The sequence below is a fragment of the Ceratotherium simum genome, chromosome 15, assembly GCF_057802395.1.
Source record: "Ceratotherium simum simum isolate JZ-2026a chromosome 15, ASM5780239v1, whole genome shotgun sequence".
NCBI lineage: Eukaryota > Metazoa > Chordata > Mammalia > Perissodactyla > Rhinocerotidae > Ceratotherium > Ceratotherium simum.
Window position 1 is genome coordinate 34,969,244 of NC_141914.1, and position 25,483 is coordinate 34,994,726.

General features: G+C 39.2%; 1 protein-coding gene across 8 annotated transcripts in view; it reads right to left on the minus strand.

Moving 5' to 3' along the window:
- Positions 1–25,483, minus strand: part of LPP (LIM domain containing preferred translocation partner in lipoma) — a 665,849-nt gene that overhangs the window by 318,119 nt on the left and 322,247 nt on the right. For all 8 annotated transcript variants that reach the window (XM_087439870.1, XM_087439863.1, XM_087439871.1 and 5 more), the window contains one exon: positions 24,062–24,184. In XM_087439870.1, coding sequence (XP_087295996.1) covers positions 24,062–24,184 — 123 coding nt within the window. The remainder of the gene's footprint in view (positions 1–24,061; positions 24,185–25,483) is intronic.

Below are 25,483 nucleotides of genomic sequence, written 5' to 3' on the forward strand. Positions count from 1 at the left end.
GGTACTAATCTTATGGGCCTACATTTGTATATGCGGACTGAAAGGTCGTTATGTGGTGCATGACTGCATTTGCACAAGCTTCTCCACCTGTCTTGCAAGGGCCTTCAGGATGGTATCACGTCTTTCTAATTTGGACCATCCCTCCTTTCTCATACTCTACTCCCACAACAAAGCTAAATTACTCAGGTTCCGGAAATGTTCTATGCTAGAGATCTCTTCTCCTAGAGCACCACTCCAATCACTCCAACTCACAGCTAACCAGTTAATAAAGGCCAGGCTCAGCATGATTTTTTTCAATGGAAAACCATCTCCTGGGCAGAAAGTGACTCAACAGCCGCCACCATCCCTCCACTCCCCAACACACACCAAACTGTACATTCTCCACTCTCCTCTGAGACATCAAAGGTCTTCCGCCATGTTCTCTCTTAGTGTATATGTTATAGTTTCCCAACTAAAAGGTAAGTTCCTGGAGGGAAAGTTTATTTTTTATAGCCTGGCAACTAACATAGAATCTGCCCCATCTACACCTATTAGTTTGATGAGATGCCAAAAATTTTGGACATATTAGATGCTTTATAAGCAATTAGGTTTATTATTAAGTTTAATAACAGATTATGAACTCTCTCCAAGAGTTCATAGTGTGGATATGACTTTATGTAGAAACTTATGCAATTCTTACCGAAAATCTCTTACGACCTAGTTTCTTTCTATAGATACAATAAGCTCCCTGAGGCTCATAAGGGGACATTTTGCCAAAGGAGACAAAGACACCAACTAATGCTTGCAGATGTAAATGGCACTTTCACTGATATCATCTCATATAAGACATAACCCCATGAGTTAGGCAGCACAGCTACCACTGTCTCCATTCAGGAAATAAGAGATATCTGTTCATTCAACATTTCTCACCATGATCTATGTGCCCTACCACCTCTAACCAACAGCCTTTCCAGTCAACTCACAGTAACCGTAAGCCTGTAAGTGCAATGGACCAGCAAATTCATGCTTTTTGAAGATCTCAACTGCCAAAAATAAATGAGTGCTCCAGGCATGGCCACCATGGTTAATACCCAAAGACTTTTTTTGTTTGCTTTATTTTTCGAAAACTGTTGTGTTGCCAGCAGCCGCTTTATTTGATTTATTATCCTGCTCTCTCTTGAATTATACTTTTTAAATTTTGTACAAATTGCTATTAAGAACACAGGGGTTTTGTTCAATTAAAGTGAAGAGTGTCGAATAGGGAGATTCTGATAAAGTAAGATTGCCTTTGAAGTATCTTGGTCATGTTAACACCAAAACAGCATCCTTTTTCTCTTACCATAAAGTATCCTGTCAAAATACTACATCATCTGAGACTTACATGAAGTTTGGGAAAGCTTCATGACCAGTGTGCAAACTGATGTTGTAAATATAGTAAGAGAGAACACAAACACTACTTTCCACAAAAGTAGAAATTAACATTTAGCACTAATATGTTAATATACCAACCTTGATCTTCCATGTGTCCATCAACTTCCAAGGCAGGAATGACAAACTAATGAAAAGAGAACTTGACTGGTAATTATAAGTCCTATTTTCTAAATTCCCTATCTTCTAAACGTTAACTGTGCAAATTTAATTCAATCGTATGTCTCTGTTTTTTCATTTACAGTAAGAGCAACATATATGCGGCAGTGCTTTGGAAAAGATAATGCTGGATAGGCCTAAGATACTCGTTCTTGCAGAGAACGGAATTGTACACATCAACTAAGAGCTGTGTCCTGGTTCTGACTATCCCTGCAATGAGGTAATAGCGAAGCCCTTCCAACTATTTGCTAGAATAAACAAGAGGCCACTGAAGAGATCTGAGATATCTTCCCCTCCCTAAGCAAACAACTAGGTGAATGTGTCAAGAGTGGAAGATGGCGTAAGAGGTAATAGGACCAGAGTATGCATACCTCAAATGCAGATAGTTCTGCATGCTAACAGAAATTTTTGGCGTCATCTCAACAGAGCTTAATTATACCTCTATGAGGTTATGAAATGAATTATTTTCTCCATTTATGTACTTGCCCAAAATCATGAGAAAGTGATAAGGATCATAGAAGTTGTGATTTCTACTCCAGACCTATTTCTACCACAATAGGTGACCTCCTTGTCTAGCAAAGTTACAAGATATGAAGTTCAATGTGCAAAGAATTCTGATTTATTTTTGAAGATTCTTCCCGGTAGGGAGCCAAATCCTTTCTGAGTATTATTTCAGAGTACCACTGCGTAGCAGATAGGAGCATGGGCTTTGGAACAGACTGCCACAGCCATAATTCCCACTTACACAGTCATGAGCTGTATGACTTTGGGAAACCTACATAACGTCCCCATGGCTTAGTTTCCTCATCTTTTCAATAGGGATACTAGGAGTACCACTTCTTAAGTGTAAACATTAAATAAGATAATGCATGCAAAACATTTAGGAGAGATCCTGACAAATAACAGGAACTTGAGCAATACCAACTATGACGATTACATCCCCAGACACTAAAGACTGTACCTCCAAGGGGTGCTCAGAATGTATGGGTCTCTCTGTGTGTATATATGTTATATGGGTAGGTGTGTGCATGTGTGTATATGTATATGTGCATGGGGATGTGCACTGCACGTGTGCATGTGCACATGTAAGTGTGTATGTGTGTTTATATAAGTGTGTGAGTATGGGTGTATAAGTGAATGTGTGTACGTGTGTATGCTTGTGTGCATGTGGGGTTGGGGAGAGCTAGGTAAGGGGGAGAAGGAAAATTTAGAGAACTCAAGATCAGGTGGATGGGAGGAAGCTGGTTTACAAATAAAAATAAAAGGCCTTGACAGATAATAGCTTTACAAACACATATCCTGACAAGCAGAAGGGCAATTAGATATCTCACATCACAACAGTGACACATCTTTTGATTAAGTTTCCCATTTTAAAGGCCTCCTCTTTCAAGATATTGCCGAACAGGGAAAGAGGATGGATGTGTAAGCCTACCCACACTTACTGTTCCTTACCCACTTCAAGAAAGGATGTGAGGGGGTCAGAAGAGTGTAAACTCTATTTTTAATGAAACACCCCATTCCCCTGTGAAGAAAAGGAAATGGGTGGTAGCGGTGGCCTCTGCACTACTCAGTCTCGGGCAAGCTGAGTTTATATTGATTGGGTTTATCAGTCTTTTCTGCATCTCAGATGCCGCATGCTAGAGATAATGAGATAAAGCACAATGCCACAGCCTTCAGTGGTAAAGCCAGAGCACTACTATAAAGCAGAATTTCTGGTAATCAGGCTCCGAGCTACCAAAAATACATAAATTACATAAAACTATTATTAAAAAAATCACTGTTTGCAGGTCTCTGCGCTGTCAGTCAATGCTCTTAGGCAGTGGCCACGGCACCAGGAAAAAGGATTTGGAGAGGAGGAAGCCCCACAGTGAGGCTCCATCAATTTATAACTTTCTTGCATTTTTTTAATAATATGGAGCTTTAATATGCAGGGGGAGATAATATAGTCCAGTACTGCAATCATATCTTAATATGTTCCAGGCAAAAAAAAAGGAATCAATAAGTAAAACAAAACAAAGAAATAGAGACTTCTCTTAAAATGTCCCCCAACATCCAGCTTACACGGAGAATCAGTTTGTACTGGAACACATCATAATTATTTTCATAAATTCAAGGCCTCTAAATCCATCAAGTATATTCTGGGAATGACACTGGAGCCTATTGTTATAGAAATATTGTGTCTATGGTTTTCTTTTCCTGCCATTCCTGTGGGAGTCTTGGTTTCTTCTCAACTAGGTCTGACCCCTAGTGCCAAGCAACTGTTGGTGATTGTTTAGGTGGACCTAGGAAGGAGATCAAATCAGCATTGGGGCATCTTAGGACTACCTCGCCCCAGCACCCACTGATTCCCAAAGGAGTGCACTCTCCACGAACTATCCTGTGAGAGGGATGTGCAGCAGCAATGCGAGCAGGCAAGTCAGTCCCCTGTCCAGGCCTTGTCCTCCTCTGTAAGATTGAGGGACTTGATCCAGAAGACCTCCAAGGACCCTGCCCACACCATAGTGTTGGAGAGAGGAAAGTTGAATTGTGCAGCCTTTTGCAAAGGGCTCTGCTGTCAATACTATCTATGCCCCTCCTGGTTTCTACCTGGTCCTTCTTCCTACTTTTAGATTCGAATCAAATCTTTCCTGATTCTTCTAGGACAAGAGACACAGTGGCTGACAATTTTTACACTCACAGCCCTCCTCCTTTTCTGCCTTTCCTCTCTCTCTTCTTCACCCCAAGGATTTCCTCATTTATTATCCCCATATTCAAGGCAGCAACATAAGGCAGGGAGTCTAAAGAAATGTTTGAACCCAGTGAACCAATTCATGGATAAAAAGTGAGTAAGAACTTGAATTCCTGCATGATGATAACTTGTCCAACTCACCAGGTCAAGCTCTTTCTATCCATGAAAAATGACACTTTCAAAACATCTACAAGAGTCATGAAAGGAAGTGTGAGACACCAGGGTTGATCCTCCTTTTGGGGTCTAAGGTGGCAGAAGCTATGTGTCTTCCTCAAGGAATGAAGGCCTCATGGAATATTTCTATCAGAACCTGAGGGGACCTGGAATCCAAATCCTTAGTTTGTGAACTGAAATGCTGGCACAAGAGAAGAGAAGTAGCTTGCCTGATAAAAATCACACAGCAACTTAGGGGCAGAATTAGGATGAGAATTCATGTGTTCTGCCCACTGAACCACATTGCTTTCATCATCTTCTGGTTCTATTATTCTCTCCATTATTCTCTCATGGGCTGGGCTTTGACCCCCAGGAACTCATAGGAGGACCAGTGGGAGAATGGTGTGGCTGACGTCACATGGACAGTGGCTCACTTCCCACATGAATCCTACTCTGGGCAGCAAAATATCATTAGGTCTTCCCCGAGAGTTCCAAGGAAGGGCAGGAAGAATTAGCACAGTGTAATGGGGGTGGTTTTCATCCTAGAGATGGAGACGCCTCAGAGCAGCCTGTGGAGTGAGCAGGATGATGCTCAGCAATGCTCCAGAGCCCCGGCTCCATATTTCAGGCAGATCTGTTCCATTTTAGCCATTTTATGTATCAAGCTTCCAAGGAAGAGTTCATTTGAACAGAGTTTGCAGCTATGGAGGACCACTGATGTACTAGAAATACGTTAGGATTTGGAGATAGAAGATGTGAATTTAAGCACTGGGTTCTCTAGTTTTCTTTTCGTGAGAATTAAGGCAAGTCATTTCACATTTCTAGGCCTCAATTTTGTCATATATCAGATGGATTAACAACTAATTCATATGTGCTAAGTAATACAAGAGACAATGTACTCTAAATGTGCTTTGCATGCAGTCAAATTCTTCCAAATCATGAAAGTCACCACACTACTGCTATTGGCAGGCCCAGCAGCTTTATAAAGAAGGGATGCTGGAGGAGGAAGGCTGACCCTAGTATGTCCAGTGACTTATGATTGGTGTGATTTTACCGTGATGGCACACACGACATTCTAGCCCTCATCTTGACAGTTTTCAGGTGAATTACTGGCATCGAGGTAATTGGACTGAGGACAGATAGAGAGGACTCACAGAGAAATGTAATATTGTGTATGTTTGCTGTTTGTTGCCTGAAATATCTAGTACTGAGTCATCACTGTGTATATAAGGCAGACAAGAAAACAGAAGGAGGAAGTGCATTTGCAGAAACATCTCTACCTGCTTTCCTTTCCAGGCATATCTCATGACACTCTCCCTACATACCCTGAGCTCCAAGCAGGCTGAACTATTTCCAGTTCCTTAATATATCTGTTTAAACGCTGCCTCTGAAAAGCCTCCACTGACCTCTCCAGGAGGAGACTGGAGCACCTCCCATTGTATTTACCATACACTCCTGTCATCAGTTTACACATCTATTTCCTACAAGTTTCTTGTGGGATGGGGAAAGGTAGGAACTGTGCTCCCTTGATTTTAAGTGGCAGTTTCCTGCATTCAATAGGGGCTTAACATTGTTGGCTGAATGAAGAAGTATATGATTCAACGAATAAATAAATTTTAAAAATTGATACAAATTAGCACATAATTGACTGTGGTATTCTTAATTTGTGGTCTGTACTCTGATAAAAATCCCAACATAGAAACCAGTAGGATTTAATTTACTGGATAGATCACCAGGTAGAATACCAGATAGTTGAACTTTTGAGGGACAAGAATAGATGTCCCTCCATTTTTCTAGGTTTGAAATATTGGCCCCTGTTTCCCATTTTCTTTTTTGATCTATCTCTCCTTACTCAGCTGCTCTCCCTGGATTTCCCCAGACTCCCATATGTCTTTTTAAATTAAAGGCAAAATCATCATGGCCACTGCAAACTCTGTATAGAACCAACGACATGTTAAGTTGTTTCTTTCCTTGGGGCCGCCTAGCATTGGCACCCCTGGAGCACGTGGGGACAGGCTCAGACCCATCACTTTCAAAGGTAATACTACTCCCGCATGTGGTTCCCCCCTAGTCAGTCTGCTTCTCCATCTACACTCTCTCTAAAATAGACAGATGGAGACGGGGATGGGAACGGCATGGGTAAGAGAACAGTAAGGACATGATTTGAGATATAGATAAAAACATAGAAACAATCTGGCAGAGGGATTAAAAATATGGGCTCCTAGATCACTTGGATTTGAATCTGATCTCTGCCACTTATGAGCTGGTTTGACCTTATTCAACATCCTTGTGCCTCAGTTTTCTCATCTGTGAAAGTGAGGATAATGACTACCTCACAGGGTTGTTGTATGAATTAAGTGAACTCTAAGAGAATTACAGAGCTTAAAACATGTCTGGCTCTTAGTAAGTACTCAGCAATGGAAACCAATATAATACAACATAAACCATTATAATAAGATATGATAAACTATGACATGATATAACACAATACAATAAAATGGCAGATTGTATTTACCCAACATGGTCACCACAGTATCTCTTGCACACATGATCTTCTAGAATCTTGCCACAACTCCATCAAAAGGTAGAGTATATGTCCCTTGCCCTTGAACCTGGGCAAGTTTTTGTGACTACCTCAACCAACAGTGTATGGTGGAAATGACATTATATGTGACTTCTAAAACTAGGTCATAAAAATGCATGCATTTCCACCTTATTCTCTTGGGATATTTGCTTTTGGAACTCGGCCACCATATTATAAGGAAGCCCTAGTAGTCTGTGCAAAGATCCACATGGAGAGAAACCATAGTTCCTGATGCACAGCTCAAGCCAAGCTCCCAGCACCAACCTGCTGGCCATTAGTTATGTATCTTGAAAGTGAGTCCTCCACACCCAAGTCAAGCCATCTGAGCTGATTTCACAGAGTAGTGATAAGCCATCCTCAGGGAGCACTACCAAAATTGTAGATTCGTGAGCAAAATAAACAACACTATGTTTTGGGGTAATTCATCATGTACCAATAGATGATTGGTACAGATATAGAGACAGATGAAATTATCTGTCTTTTTATGAAATGATACTCATCCTTTCTTGCAAAAGGCGATTCTTGCTTTGCCTCAAACTACACATTATTAATTTCAACAAAACCATGCTTTTTTCTAAATGTTGTTATAGTTTATAAAGAATTTCCACAAACAAGAGCTAACGCATTCATCAGACATAAATAAATCTACATGACAAATGATAGCTCCATGTTACAGACTGACTAACCATATCTCAAGGAAGCTACTTGCTGAAGGTCACAAAGCTACTCAGACACAAATAAAAGTCATGAAGCCATATCTTTTTACTCCAAATCCAGAGCTCTTTCCATTATATCAAGCTGACAATCTGGACAAAGGATTTTGATAACTTCAGTCCAACTCTTGGCTCAGCTACAATCTCTGTGGCCTGAGCAAGGCTCTCTGTAAACCTTGGACTCCTTGAGAAAATGAGGTGGTTAGATCAAAAGACCTCTAAAACCCCATCCAGCTCTAACATTCTCAGAGTGTGGAATTCCTCCTACATCTGGTAGAGCCTTCCATTAAGTCTTGCTCCTTCTAGATTGTAGTCTTCTCTTGACATGGCACTTGCCTGCTCCACTCCTTGACTTCACACACTCACCAGATTCCACAAGCAAATTCACGTTTATGCTAAATCTCTGTGGACAATAAGTCTAACTTCCCTCTCTTCTGTGGTAGGCAGCTTTCTAAGACAGCCTCCAATTATCCCACCTCCTGGTATTCACAGCCTTGCATAATCCCCTCACCCTGAGTGTGGTCTGACCCTAGTTACTTACTTCTAACCAACAGAATATGGTAAATGTGATGGAATGTCACTTCCATGATTAGGTTACAAGCAATTATGACTTACATCTTGCGAGAAGACTCTACCTACTGCCTTCTTTGCTTCCAGGCTTTGATGTAATGAGTTGCCGTGTTGGAGACATTCACATGACAAGGAGCTGAGGGCAGCCCATAGCCAATAGCCAGCTAGAAACTAAGGCCCTCAGTCCAACAACACAGGAGAAACTGAACCCTGACAACAACCATCTGACCTTGGAAGCAGATCATTCCCCAGTCAAGCCTTCAGATGAGACTGTAGACTCTGGGCGAATATCCTGACTTCAGGCTTGTGAGAGACTGTGAACTGATGGTCCAGCTAAGCTGTGCCCAGATTCCTGGCCCACAAAAATATAAGAAAAACTGTGTTTTTTCAAGCTACTAGGTTTTTAAGCAATTTGTTGCACAGCAATAGAGAACTAATAATTTTTTTAACCATGCATTAATAAAGTAGATCCTCTGAATATCACTGAATGGAAAAACTCACTATAAACATGCAAGCCTTGTCACCACCCCACCACCCAACATATCTATCCCAGGGAATCAAAAACAGGACAATCTTCTTACATTTTCAATCATACCAACAGAAACACAGCCCTAAGAAACCCAGGGAGGTCGCCATAGATACCAGCCATATCCTGAGGAAAGGTTTGGAAGAGCTTTATTGTATCAGGATGAAATGCAAACAGCAATTGGGCCTGAGGCATGAAAGGGAAAATATCTTACTAGAATAGACCCAGGTCAACTTGGATGCTCCCTTCAGAGTTTCTCAAGAGGGTAAGGGACGTAATTTAAAAGCCGCCTTATAACTCTAATGTTGTAGACATTGAGAGTGGAGGGAATGAGTAAGAATTAGCCTCATTTACAAATGGGGATCTGAGCTTAGAGAGAGGAACTGACTTATTTTACACAGGCTGTTAATTGCAGAACTGGGAGGAGAATCTATTTCTATTGGCTCAGCTCAGTTCTCTTTCCAATGCAAATGCCAAAAAAAAAAGATTCCATTTCAAGCAAAATAACAACTCACCTATTTCATTCTTACTAAATGTGACTTGTAGGATACCTTACATAAAAGGATATTGTGAGAAAAATTTATAATATGTGCATATGTGTGTGACCACATCTCACACATATGGAAGTATTCAGATGCATAAATAGCTAAATAACATGTTCTAATTGCTTATTTTTAAAAGCAGATTAGGAAAGAAATCGATCTAGGAAGGAAATGAAAGGATTCTATACAAAAGGTGACAAGTTTTTATAATGCACTACTTCCTCCTGAAAACAGTTAGAAAGTCAATATTTACCGTAGCTTGGTGGGGGAAGGATGTGCCTATCACAAAATATATCATATTTAACATGATATTGCATCTGATAACTGGGATAAGTTTGAAAAATATTTGTACAGCGCTTCATAATTTACAAAGCACTTAAATGCACAATATATCATTAACTTCTCACAAAACCATATATGGTAAACAGAGGAGATATTCATATCATGGATGAGGAAAACGAGGTTTGGAGAGATAAAACAGCTGAAATTCATGCTTCCAAACACGGCAGAGCTAGAATTGGAATTCTAGTTTTCTAAATCTAAATGCTTAATCCAACAATTGCAGATGCAAATCATTCTCAAGTGAAAAAAAAAAAAAAAAAGAATTTCCAGATTCTTTCAATTTACTATGTAACCAGGGGAAGACATATCTCTAAGTTAGAGTTTCCTCCTCTAGAAAATGAAGACATTAGACTAGTGTCTGTTGTTGACCCTAGAGCAAGACTTAAGAGTATATAGCTGTAGGTGCCGGCCCTGTGGCATAGTGGTTAAGTGCGTGCGCTCTGCTGCTGGTGGCCCCGGTTCGGATCCCGGGTGCACACCGAGGCACCGCTTGTCAGGCCATGGTGTGGCGGCGTCCCATATAAAGTAGAGGAAGATGGGCACAGATGTTAGCTGAGGGCCAGTCTTCCTCAGCAAAAAGAGGAGGATTGGCAGATGTTAGCTCAGGGCCGATCTTCCTCACAAAAAACAAAAAAAAAGAGTATATAGCTGTAGAGATGGGAAAAAGGAGGAAGAGGGTGCTGCTTACAAAACATTTGATTGACAAGCACCTTTGAAGGGTTCTCAAAGTGTGATCCCAACATCAGTACCATCTGGGCATTTCTTAGAAATACAAATTCTTGAGCCCCACTGCAGATCTACTGAATCAGAAACTCAGGGAGTGGAGCCCCGCACCCTGTGCTTAACAAGCCCTCCAGGGCATTCTGAAGAACAGTAACTTGAATCACAGTTTTCCATGCTGTAGTCTCTGTGCAGGTGAGATATAATGAGAATAAATTACACCAATAGCCCAATGTTAGGCTTATTAAACTGTGACAAGTTCATAATCGATGAGTCATGATTTTAGTTTTTAAAGTGAACCTTATTCAGTTATCAGAGGAATTACCTTGTAATTCACAGAAATAGATGTTGATGATTCGTGCATATGTCAGATGAAAGGACAAGACTGGTTGTTGCTCTAGCTTTGGCTTTAGAGTCCATGCATTAGAAGCATGGAATGAAATAACCAAAAGGACTGGACAAAGGCTCAGTGACAGATAGACCCCACACTCTTTGGGGGCACTGTAAGAGTGATGCCCAGTTTATATTAGATAGATAATCTGTTTCAGGAAGTTAGGTGGATATCACAGACCAAATTTATAAATCAATCTTTTTGCATAAAAGCAAGAATTCAGACAATTTAAGAATAAGTATCTAATTCCCAGTAATAAGATATGCTCATGCAAATAGTGCTAACTATATGCCAAACACTGTTTTAAGTGCTTTATACATGGTAACTCATTTATTCTTCATTATAATCCTATGAGGTAGATACTATAATTATCTTCAATATAGAGATGAAAAAATCTGAGATACAAAAAGTTTAAGTGACTGATCCCAGGTCACACAATTAGAAGGTGGTAGAGCTGAGATTTGAACCCAAGGCAGTCTGGTTCTAGAATCCAAGAGTTTAATCACCACAATATGTTGCCTTTCGAATAATCTTAAATTCTATAAGATTGGTTCCAAACCATCCTGAACATCATGAATTCGGGTTCATCTTATCTTGAAAAACCTGAACTTGGTCTTTCAATTTGCAGATACTTCCCTCTGGTTGCACACAATGACTTCCATCAACTTCAACCCAGTGTTAAAGAAAAATCTTCTATAGCGAAATAATACAGGATAGAAAGGAAAATCAATATAGTTTTTCTTTTATACAGGGCAGAAGCCATACCAGCTCAAAGCTAGAATCACCACAAGAGATCATCTCATTCCTCAAGTTCAATTTATAGATATTGAAATAGACCAGAGAGAGGTAGCGACTACCCATTGAATATCTTGGCCAATCACAGAAATTCTGGACCTCTTAAGACATCTTCAATAATTGTTTCCAGAGGTCTAACCAAGTTGTTTCACTTGTTTGTTATTAACAGATGTCATGTTCTTTACAAGGCTGAGGAAGTAGTCTCCTTCTACTTGATCCTCACACTGTTTCACCTATAACCTTTCTTGGTGTTCACCATGAATATTCATAAAGATCATCTTCCAAGGTCACGGGAGGTTCTTGTCAGTAACAATTCTAATAAATCACACATCTATACTAGCTAGCATGGCAAACAGTACAAAGCTATTATTGAGGCTAAGTAGTTTGCCTAAGGTGCGGAAATAGTCAATTTGGGGGCATGGAATAGAATCAAGGTCTTCTGCCTTTCCTTCCAAGTTTTATATCAGGAAACAGAAAACTCCAAGCCCTGTAACCAAGAATGAGAGTACCATGAAATCCTAGCATCATTCAAATCAATTCTCCCATCTGTTGCCTGAATTCCTCTCCCAGAATTATTGCCAAAATTCATTTGATAATGATGATGGTACCGAAAGCAACAGTAATAATAGTGTTCTTATGTGCAGGATAGTATATTCACACATTATACACACACCCATTATTTCATGTGGTCCTCATATCAACTCTGAGATGTGTTATTAGCTCAGGTTACTAACTTCGGTTTAGCAAGTTTAAAGAACTCACTTGGTAAATGTCAGAGTATCATTTCAAGTGCCTCCAATGAAGGCAAATTTGCCATCTTCTAAGGCAGCCTACACTGAAATTCAACTGCCCTTACTGTTAGAAAGGTACTGTCCTTATATTGTTGAGTGTCTTTCTTGGCTTCTAAATCCTGGTCTTTGTTCTGCTCTCTGGAGCTGCATAGAATCTGATCCTATTTGCAGAGATTCCTAACCAAGTAAGTAGAGGAGGCACAGACAGCTTCCACGACATCCAGACTGTGTTCCACCTCTTCTTCTTCAAGAAACATCCTATATATACTTCTTCCTTATCACGTATACTCTGTGCTGTAATTGTCAGTTTGTATTCTCCCAATAGCTTGTGATCTTCTTTAAGTGGGGACCATACACAATTTTATCTGTTTTATTCCAGGCACACTGTTCAATATAGAGCTGTTTTAAAAAAATTTTTAATTGAGATATAATTCACATACCATAAAATTCACCCTTTAAAAATGTATAATCAGTGGTTCTTAGTATATACAAGGAATTGTGCAATCAATATCACTATCTGATTCTAGAATATTTTAATCATTCCTACAATAACTCCTGTAGCCATTAGTATTCACTCTTTAGTCTCCCCTCCCGCCAGCCACTGGCAACCACTAATCTTTCTGTGTTTATAGATTAGCCTATTCACAAAAATTGAATTTTACAATATTAAGTCTTTTGGATCTGGCTTCTTTCATATAGCATAATTTTGAAGATTCATACATGTTATAGCATGCATCAGTATTTCATTTCATTTTATAACTACATAATATACAATTTTATGGCTATACTACATTTTGTTTATTCATTCATCAATTGATGGATATCTAGGTTGTTTTCATTTTTAGGCTATTATGAATAATGCTGCTATGCACGTTCATGGACAGGTTTTTGAGTGGATATATGTTTCAATTCTCTTGGATATATATATACATATAGGAATATAATTGCTTGATCATATGATAACTCTATGTCTAATCTTTGGAGGAAGCATTAGACTTTTTCCAAAGTGGTTATACCATTTTACAATCAACTAGCAACATATGACAATTCCAATTTCACTACATCCTTGCCAACACATGTTATTGTGTGTCTTTTGTACTATAACCATGAAGTGGTATTTCATTGTAGTTTTGATTTGATCATTTCTCAGATGACTAATGACATTAAGCATTTTTTTCTATGTATATTATCCTCTTGTATATCTTTGAAGAAATGTCTATTCAGATCCTTTGTCCACTTTTTAATTGGGTTATTTGTATTTTTCTTATTGAGTCAATATATTTTAGATACAAATTCCTTATCAGATATTTGATATGCAAAGTATTCTCTCAGTCCACGGTTGGTTGTTCACTTTCTCGACGACGTCGTTTGAAGCACAAACATGTTTAATTTTGAAGAATTCCAATGTATCAACTTTTTCTTTAGCTGTTTGTGCTTTTGGTGTCACTGACTAATCCAAGGTCATGAAGATTGCTCCTACGTTTTCTTCTAGAGTTTTATAGTTTTACCTCTTATATTTATGTCTTTGATCCTTTTTAAGTTAAATTTTGTATAAGATATGAGGTAGAGGTCCAACTTCACTCTTTTGCATGTGGATATCCAGCTGTCCCAGTATTATTTGTTGATAAAACTTTCCCCACTGGGTATCTTGGCACCTTTGTTGCAGATCAATTGGCCATAAATGTAATGGTTTATTTCTGGATTATCAATTCTATTCCATCAATATATATGTATACATTGTGCTAGTAATACACTGCTAGATTCTTGTAGCTTTGTAATAAGTTTTGAAATTGGGAAGTGTGAGTCTTCGCTACTTTTTTTTCAAGATTATTTTGGCTATTCTGGGTCCTTTGAATTTCCAGATGAATTTTATAATTTGCTTGTCAATTTCTACAAAGAAGAAAGTTAGAATTCTGATAGGGTTTGCTTTGAATCTGCAGAACAATTTGGGAAGCATGCCATCTTAACAATACTACATCTTCCAAGCAATAAACACAGGAGGTCTTTCCACTTATTAGATCTTCTTTAATATCTTTCAACAATGCAACAGAGATTTTCTGTTCAATTATAGTCAGTGAATAAAATAAAAAATGAATAAATGAGTGAACAAACCAATCAATGAATAAGGAAGAGAGAAAGAATCTAAGCAGCTCTTGAAACAATACACACAATGACAACTCTCTTGAATCCCATTTCCCTTCTCAGAAAGCCACCTTTTACTCATCCCAATTTTCAAGATAAATTTCAGTCTTTTTCTCACCTTTTCAGCCATAAATTCTATTGTTTCTTTCTCTTTTGCCCATCTGATATGACAGATATTGATAGAGAGGTGATGGCCTGAATGACACATCTTTATTCACATTATTCCTTCAGAAGATACTCCAGGAAGCTTGTTCTAACACAGCTGCAAACAGACTACCCTGATTCTCCCTCTTCTTTCTCCTCTTGGTTGTGAGGTCTGATCTATAAGTGACTGTGAAAGTAGACTTCCCCATAAACAAAGTTAAAAATCATAAATTTTAGCTATGCTAGGCCGGCTGATGTGAAAAGAAGCCCTAAAATTAGTACTACATAGAATATTAAGTCATCCAGGATGCTGTTTATAAAATCTGTTCCTTGGCTTTGACTGTCTTGTAAGGATCAACTTAACATAAGTTGGCCATTTGGGAAATAAAACATCACTCCGTGTATGTTGGGTGGCAGAGCCAAGAAGACTCCTTATTGCTAAGGAGCTTAGCATCTCTAGTAGTACCTAAAAGAAGTAACATTTTCCAATATTTTCATCTAAGTAGTACAATATCAAGATGGAATTAGAAAGAGTTCAAGACACTTCACAAATGATTGCGGTAAGGGACTCATGCATCTGACTACTCGCACTTCAAGCTTTTTGAAACACTACATTTCTTAAAGGAATAAATAAATATTCTATCTCTTTAGCCCACTTTAAATCTTATATTTTATTTATACCAGCATAATATGTTACTTTAATGGGTCCATTGTTTACCATCAATATAAGCAAAGAATCCATTTACAATTAAATTCTCTCTTTCAAAAAAAGTCGGAAGTTTACATATTTTTAAGGATGTTCACAAGCACATACAGATAGAAAATTTATTTTCATTTTAAAAAGCACAGGTTAGGTTTCAGCAGTTAATTAGTCTGGAAATGGTTTGTAATTGGCATATACTTATGACACTTCAAATACGGGTCAGGAGGTATCAGAAACGATGTGGTAAAGGGAGGAGGAGATGACTCATAGACGCTTAAGCAAAAGAGTTATATGATAATTCTGCAGATTTTTTCCTTTTTTTCCTGAAAAAAGGAAGTATATATCAGTTCATCAGTTAGATAACTTTTTGTCTCCTATCACTGAATCCAAAGAATTTATGACATTGATCTTTGTATTAGGAAACAATGAGTAATAGAATGGTCCTCTCTTTTCAGTAGTTCTGTAGAGAAAACAGAAAAGAACTTGATGTTTATTTTCATATCATCCTAATAATGAGAGAATGGGTATAGTATGGAATTATCACCCAAAATAACATCATCTCTCAACCAAGTTCATTGCCTTCAAGTGATACAAGGCAATATACGGATAAAGCTAAAAATTTTAGCTGAATCAACAGCCACCATTAAGTTGTCCTTACAAAACTCATTTGCCTCAGCTGTACTTATTTTTCATTGGTGCGAATACACGTTAATTATGGAAAAATCAGAAAGCAGCTATAACTTTGTCATGCACTAACTCAATGTCAATTCCAGATTCGATTCTCTAGCAGATTTCTAGGGTGTAGATACCTATATCATTACAGCATTTGATGCCCACAGTTACTTATTTATTCAGCAAAAACGAATTTGTATGCCTCTTGTGTGCCAGGACATTAAAGATAATCTTGCCTCAAGGACTTCATAGTCTGGTATTTATCACAATCATTTCTTAGCTGCTCAAGCTTAAGGCATTATACATTTTTATATTGTCTCTACAAGGTGTACTCTGTGAGGTAAAATTATTAGAATTTTTACTTTACATTTGAGTAGTCTGAGATTCAGAACAACAAAACACAATCCAATTCCCTTCTACGGTCCTGAACCTCAATATGACAGCATAGCTTAGATGCATATTTGGGTGAGCACCCAGGGACCAAAGCAGAGAGACAAATTTCAAAATTCACAAGTGGCCCCATCTGCACTTACAAATGAAAACTCTATCTGCTGGATCAATAGCAGCATGTGCCCAATTTGTATCTTTTATTGCAATGAAATTCCAGTTTACAGTTTTATAGGAAAATATGTATGTTCAAATTATGAAACATAACAAATTAAAGTTTCATATTTGTAATTAATATATTCACTGAAATGCAATGTATGACTTTCCTGGTAGTTTTTCCACAGTGTGAAAAGAACTTTAGCCGTTATATGCCATTGTGATATTCTGTGTGGAGGACAGACCGGTTACTCACTATGACAAATGGTGACATGTAGGATGGGTTATTAACCACCTCCACGCATCTGTCTAGGGAGACCACCTTTATCATCACTATACTTTAGTTTGGCTATAAAGCATATTAAAAAAAAATGGATGTCAAAACGGACAAAACAGTATCATATCCTATCTGAGATATGGCTTTTTCTCTTAAAGCACAACACTCCTATGTATTTGCCATGGTCAAGTCCAATCACCTTGAGGAAAAAATACAGCTGGCTTTGTATTTTGTTGTTTATTTGCTTTTTAAATTAACAAAAAAGAAAAAAAAAATGGGACCATGGGGTTTCAGACCAAGGCTACTACCAAAATAGATATTTAAACAGTGGGAGAGGAAGAAAGAAATAGGGAAACCAGTCCTGACAAGAAAGCTCTTGAATTTTGCAAATGCGACGTGTGCTGCTGCATGGACATAGGGCTAATTATTTCCACTAAGATGCGGTTGTAAAATGGAGAAGCTCAACAGGCAGCTTTGTGTTTTTCTTTTTAAACCAATGCCTGGACTGAGCGATTCAGCGTAATATAACACAATCACCTCTGAGCCAAGGTCTTGCGAACAACTCACAGCTAAAGGCAACCACAGGGACCATGGCCAGGGTACCGTAGAAGAGTCCCCCCACGCCATCCCAGGCTCCAGCAGAGCTGGCTTCTCCATGGTACCCTGCAGCAGTTCCTGCTCAGCTTCTCCCGTATCACTGCTGGGAGCTTACCTCCACCATACACTCGGGGCACACTCTTACACTGGTGCATGTAAAATGGACATTTTTGTGCAAAAGTTTTTAAAGCTGCAATCCAAGGTAGATTTTCAGCCTAAATTTCCACTCTGAAAATGTTACATTTTCATGGCACTCAAAACAAAGATTAAAAGCTAACTTTATTATGCTCATCACATATGACACAAACAGAAACATCATCTTCTAAAAAAGGAGGTATAAATGTTATTGAGATGCAATTATATACAATCTAAAAATTAATTGCCCGTCATCAAACTCATGGCATGAAACTCTGAGTCAGCTAACCACCCCTCCACCCCCACCTCATTGTTATTTAACTGTTGAAGTTTTCTGGCAGGTACAGACTAATTCAAAATAACCCAGATCTACTAAACATGGGCATTGCAAAGAATTAGATCCCTTTTTCTTTGAAAATGATATTTTTGCACATTTTATTTTACTGTACTCCAATTAGTATCTAACATATGAGGTTTCTACAATGTTTCAACTTTTACCATAAATCTCAAAGAAAGCTATTAGTAAACAGACAAGACAGATACATAGACAAATCCATTTTTTCAGAAAATCAAGGTATGCCCCTAAATTTTTCTCGGGAGAATATAGGAGGAAGCAGACGACGCCATCCACACCTATTCTCTTTTTAACAGCAGAAGACTCAGTTCCAATCTCAATTCCCAAGAAGCCAAACAAAGAACCAGCAAGCTCCCAGTCTGTAGGGACAGCCTACATCTCATCACACAGTATTAGCATTCTGTAGCTTTCATCTCCCGGTAGCCTACATGTTTGAGTTGCACTAAATAATATGAAATATTAAAAATTTAATTACTAATTAATCTCCCCTGCAGCTGCTCATGGCTTTTGCAAGCTAGAACACGGAGCACAAGAGAATAGAAGATTCATGGCACCAACAGACTCCACCCTGATTACGCTGCCTGCAAGCCCTCAGGCCACATGAATTCCTAATAAAAAGCCTTCCATACAACACACACACACCTGAAATAATTTCTCAGCTTGCCTCACAGATTATTGCTCTATGAAAGGAACTCAGTGTGGGAGCACTGGGATTGTAATTAAAGACGTGTCCCTGCGACCAAACAGCATTTATGTACTCAGTTTCCAAATAGACTAAGAAATTACAATATTTTTTAAATGCTTTAAATGAGAAAGCTAAATATATCATTTATAGGGTAACCAGCATTCAGAAAGGATAAGCCCCAAACCTTCAGAGACCCAAAGCTTTAAAGGAAGCTCCAGACACAGGCTAACAATCCCAACACAAAATGGGAAGGATTGAGTGGACTGTTACTTAAAGCCAACATCCATTTTTTGTAACTCTAGAACAATATGGCATCCCTGCCAAAAGGGAATCATTGTAGTTACCATGCCCGTTTTAGAAATAAGGAAAAGGAAGCTCAGGCTGGTGATGCAGACAGTTCACACAAATGGAGCTCTTTTGAGAGAGGTGATCATAAGGAATTGAGAAGACAATGCTCTTCTTATTGGCAAACTTGGAGCCTAGGCTATTAAACGATGCCCACCTCTATCCTTATCCCCAAAATCTCTCCAAATTTTTTCATACTAGCCTAAATGAGGGTAGTGAAATCACATTTAACCAATTCAAAAGCAACTGGATTCAGAAATTACTAAATCTTCAGTTACTATGAAATATTAATATTAAATATCTGAAAGTTCTTCCAAGTCACCTAGGCACCAGCTCCAACCCTAGCAAACTCACTGTGGGGAAGAAACGGCAGCTTTGTGCTAGGAATTAGAAGACCAGCATTCTAGCCCTGGCTCTGCCAAGAGAAGGAAAACAAGTCATAAGTCCATGATTTATCCTTTGTCTTCTAAGAAATCAAGAGAATTTCCATCTGACCCCCTGTGTAGCTCTTTCAGAGAGTCTAAGCTGTACTTCTACTAACAAATGATGCCAGATGGGTGGGGTCCAGACATCCACTAACTCAAAGATGCTACACTGTCATAAATTTTCTGTTTACCTTTGAGTTATGTTTTTGATTTGTCTACTTCTTTGCTATGTTTCCAAGACATATTTTAGAGAAAGTACCACAAAAGAGAGACATTTTGGAATAAACTAATTGAAATGCTAAAGGGAATCAAACTGTCTCTTGGTTGCTGTTACCATCCACAGAGAACCATTATGTCATCGTTCAGGAAAAATTGAAAGAATCATTCATCCTGCCTCTAACGGAGCCTGATTGGGCTATATCCTTTCCCTCCCTGGGCAAAAACTTTCCTTCTGTAAAGTAAGAGTTGGGCTACATGACCTTGAAGGCCCAGCTAAGCTCTAATACTCTATGATCACGCTGGGTCTGCAATTCACTCCACAACCACCTCCAAACTTCTCACATCTGTTCTTCTAAAACTACTCCTTAATAAACACATTTTAAAATGATTAGAAATTTTAGTTCCAAACACTAAGGTAGTTTAATTGCATAACTCTGTGCAGTGGCACGGATGTATATTTTTACATCTTATATAAAATTTGCTGAAGGAGTTACCCGCAAACCTATTGTAGCCAGAAACACTGTTGCTAATGCCCCTAAATTACTCGTCTTGCTACGAGAGTCTTTGGGCATCCAGAGGCCTACTTACGTACTTCGTGCACGTGATTTCATCTGCCAGTCCCCTGGGCACTCCACATATCCTACATCTCAGTTGAACTATCTTATTCTTCAAACAAGGCATTCACTTTCAACAGTCCCTGACTTTCCCATTCCTGTTATTCTCACACCACGAATCCGATGCTCTTCCCACAATATATGCAGCCAAGTGAACTCAAATGCTACCTGCTCTGTGCTGCCCTCCCCGATGCTTCCCTAGAAAGGCGTAAAGTATAGTATTGATATTCCTATTTTTGATTTCCCAACAATTTCAACATCTGGTGAGTCACGTAATAACTTAAAGTAGCACACTAAAGCCTTTCTTTTGTGTCCTTTTGAATTCTTGTGTGCTTGTCTCTTCTGTAGGACTAGGAACTACTCTAGAGCCAGGACGTGTTGATACTAATCTTTATATTCCCAATGCCTAATCCGTAGTTAGATCTCAATAAATCTTAAGTGAATGAATGAAAATGCAGAATTAAGCCAGATTTCCCAAATAAAGATATGGATAAATAATTGAACAGAATTAACGTTGGGAAATCTGAGAGTGGGAAAGGATCCTTTGGAAAAAGGAGGAAAATGTCACACAAAATCTATTTTCAAGAGCTCAGACATTTTTCAAGGTTGTTATGTGAGCAGAGCTCCTTTGGGCCTCTTACTGTGCAAACATTCCACATATGTGATCATTTTCCCCCATGAGATCCATGAGTCAAAGCAGCCTTACGAGGTGATTCAGAGGTGGGTTCAGGAAGGCACAAAATACATGCTTGAACAATGAGAAATCATAGACCTACTAGCCTACTTTAAGTAGTCAGGTGACTCAACGGGTTTCGCAATTTGCTTTGGCTCAAAAATGGAAACATCAAAGTTGGGCATTAACAGTCTACATTTCTAGGACTTCTCAAGTACCTTTTAATTACAGCACAACACAGTCTACTACAGACAACATCTTCTCTTGGCACATATTTTTAATGTTTTAAGTGTGTGATTATTGTTCTCACAGCATATAATTATGTTAACCAATAAATACTAACATATCTAATTCAGTTCCATCAGAGTGAAGACAATTCAGAAGACTGAACTGTATCTCCCAATTAACTGTCGCTTTCCTAAATCAGAATAACAAAAAAGTTAGAATGGATCACTCTTTAATTTCTGAATGGAAGAGGCACGTCGAAAGTAGATTTTACCCAAATTCTCAACTTATTCTATTGAAGGGTTATCATTATAAATTTTTTTAACCCTCTAAATGTTTTTCTTTTTATAAGAAAGCCATACTCAAGGGACACTGTTACTCACATGACTGGTTTCATAATTTTTGTCATTGGTAAAAACATTAAAAAAAAATTCCTACTATCCTCAACCTGGTTTTAGAACTTAAAAATCAAACATAGACCTGAATTCAAGGTCCAGCTGTGCTCACACTGTAGGCATGTGTCCTGAGCCAAGTCACTTATCTGCTCAGTCATAGTTTCCTCACCCACAAAATAAGCACATCTATATCTCAGAGTTGAGATAGTTACACCTCATTCAAGTGAGAATATGTGTGAAAGTGCTTCACAGTCAGTCAAATACTGTGCAAATATCAGTGATTTTGAGTTTGTGAGCACAGTAAGATTTGCTCAAGCAAAAACACAGCTGCTGAATAAACCCATTCAAATGCAGTGGTTTATGGGAGGCATGTGAAGACACAGCCTTGAAGAACGAAGGCTATATTAAACAAACCTCTAAGCAGCATCTCCCCAATATATATTAGGGTATGAGAATTTAGGAAGGAAAAAAAAAGACTAAACAAAAAACCTATTCAAAAAAAAAAAAGGAAGAGGGCATAGAAATATTTGAGCACATGATAGGTGAGTCCAGTGGCGAAGTCAGTAGCCTTGCTGTCCTGAGAAACTGGGCTTGAGGGATTTGCTCAGCTAGAATTGGAACTATGCTTAACACCAAACAATGGTCAGAAACCATGAAGTAAGCCAGGCTTGCTGGAAAATATTTCTCAGACCTGGGCCCATCCTCTCGCATCTTTCCAGAGTTGGTCTTGTTTCCTACGTTCCTTTTTCAGAATGAATTTTAGCTTTTCTCTGCTGGAAAACCTTCAACTAATCCCCATTATCTACAAAAGGCAGGCCAAAATCTTAATCTGGCGTTCAAACTTGTCCACAGGCTCTCCATAGGAAACCTCCCAGTCCTATAGCCCACTTCAAGCCTCCAATGGCCTCGTCTGCAGCCACCTGGCTCTCTGCAGCTCTCCAAATGCAGCCTGGACCTTCCTGCCCTATGGCTTAGGCTGCTCTCCCCTCTTGCCTCCAACGTTACAATTCCACTCATCCTGCCAGCTGAACACGCCAGTCTTCTGATAAACCTTCTCAGATTCTGCCACCTTCAAAAGAATTTTTCACTCTCTTCCTTGCGCTTCTACAATATCTGCCATAGTTTAACTTGTAATATTAAGGGCTCCTGGGTCCTGGATCCTATTTTTCTCCCTTTCAACCATCCACCTTCTTTCTCCTAACAGTTCCTCTAAAAGACCAGAGTGCCTGCTCCATACCTGCCGCTTAGTACATGTTTACAGAAATGAAGAGCATCTTCACCACTGACAGGGCTGTAGATAGCTAAGGAAGGACTAAACTCTAGTGTGTTTTGCCTTGTGCCTCCATGTAGCTGACAGTTCCATTATGTGTCTAGAAAAGGTAATGGGAATATGTCTAAAGAGGAAAGCACTGCCACCTTATGTGCAGTTCTATGTTGAAATGACTGACAGCAGAGGAGCAGGACTGGTTTTTAATCTGTGAAAGGAACCATTGTGAATTTAGGAGGTGCTGTTCAAGAAGAGGAGCGAGACTCAGAGTGCCATGTGCACTGTCACTTAGTCAATCAAGCATCACGCAAGAGTCAAACAACACGGTCACAACAGTGCCGGGCCAATGTTTGCATTTAAAGTTCTCCTGGCCGGCCTCTGAGGGCTTGAAAGCCCTGAAATTGAGTTGCCATTATCCTCTCAAGACCTGAGAGAGGCAGTGAATGACCACTAGCAGTGGAAGATCAGTTTCTGAAATCTAGATAATAAACTAAGATACAGAAAAACAGCCAAGCTCCAAAGTAAGCCAAGAAATGTAAAGAAAAACTGATAGCAAGTCGTTTCTTACACTTAAAAAACACAGATTAATTGCTATCACCAACTTCTGGTGAGATGGAGGAGGAACTGGTATATTCAAACAGTTGGTGCCAGTACAAGCTATTCAAAACCTTTGGAAAGAAAAGTAAAACAGTGGTCATACTCCTCGAGACAGAAATCCTACTCAGTGGATCTGAGGTAGGGAAATAGCTCCAAAGAAAATATACACAAACATGCCCCTTGTAGCATTATTTACAAAAACAACCAAAAAATGGAAGCCACCTTGATATCCAACATACAAGAAATTTCTTTACAAAAGACATGACGTCACCTTAACTTGAACACAGCCATGCTAAATCATATTTGTGAAGACTATACCAACACGTAACAAAATATCCACAAAGGCAAAACCAGAAAGAGTAGGCCAAAGCAATAAGAATAGATTTAACTTCTACAACATTTTTGTATAATGCTGCTGTGTTATTTTAAAGAAAATACTAATACTATCCATTCAAGAAGTTTCTGTCCATTAACCAACACATGTTTATATTAAATAAAAAGACAACTTAGACTGTTGACTCTGAGAAGATCAAAAAAGAATGAAAAGGCTATAAGAAGCTTCCTCTTTCAGAAACGGGTAGAGAATCTGTGGCCGGCACTGTGGAGACATTCAAGAACAGCTCTTACCTGGGGGGGCCGAGGCTTGTAGGGAGAGCTGCACTCAAGATCAGCCAAGATGCTAGTCAACGAGTCAATCTCAGCATCCAGGCTGGAACGTCTCTCCTCAAGGGTCTTGCCTCCAGGATTTCCCTGTTCGAAGCAACACAGACATGTTAAAAGAGGAAATTTCCAGGGCAGACCCCGTGGCATAGTGGTTGAGTTCTGCGCCCTCTGCTTCGGTGGCCCGGGTTCATGGGTTCGGATCCCGGGCACAGACCTACCACTCGTCAGCCATGCCAAGGGGGCGACCCACATACAACAGAGAGGAAGATTGGCACAGATGTTAGCTCAGGGCCAATCTTACACATACACACACACACACATACACAATGGGAATTTCCAATTTCCATTGATATCAGTCTGAGATCAAATTTCCCAAGTTAGAGCGTGGCTTTGTCCAAGCTTTTCCACACCTTATTTTTTTTAGCTTATATAAAATCTCAGTGAGGTAGTCCAGAGTAGAATTATCCCTTTTTGACAAGTAAGAAAACTGAAAGATATGAGGTGATTTTCCTTAAGGTCACATACTTATTTAGTGGCTTTTTTTTTTGGAGGCATATACACGTAAAAGGAAATAAATGCCTCCAGCCTTGTACTCAAGATACAGATCCAACTGGGGAGATATTGCAAGTTCTTTGTGTTCAGGAACCATTGCATGGAACGATGGCATTTTAGCTGGCACAGGAAGGGGCAAGGGCGGGAGACTTACAGTCCAGGAAGAGGGACCAGTGGATATTAGGTGTGTCCGTTTGAGAGAGAGATGGCGAGTCCCAAGTGATGAGCCCAAAGAGTGAACTAGAATAAGACTACCCAGGGTTCTGGCCACAGGGCTGCAGAGGCAGTATGTGGCAGTGATCACTGATTATGAAGCTGGGGCTCTATGGATTGCATATGTCATCATGTTATCGGTGCTTTGCCATTATCAGAAGCACCGACTTCCACCTGCACTCAGAATCAATAAGGAGCAAGTGAGGGCAATAACACTGCCACAAGGGCATTCCCAGGAACCGTGAGCAGGCTTGGGAAAACCAAGCAAACTGGGTGCCTAGAGCATAAGGCAAGGAAATACAAAGTGAGGTGGCCTTAAGATTTGGAAGCAGGGTGAGGTAAAATAATGTTTTAAGGTAACAAAGTAATAATGATCATGGATTGTAATGGGAGTGTCTCTTAAAACTCCCTCAAGAAACCAAAGTGTATCTGCAGCAAGACCCAATTGAAATGAAATAATGGAAAGTCAGTGTAATCTAATCAACCCCATTGAACTTGTCTAAGGAAGTTACATATCAGGACAGTGTCTGGAAGAGTTTAGAAAAAGCATGAGCCAAGAAACCAGAATATCCTCAGCAACAACAAAAAATACAGTACCCTGAAAAGCTAGCATTAAATCTT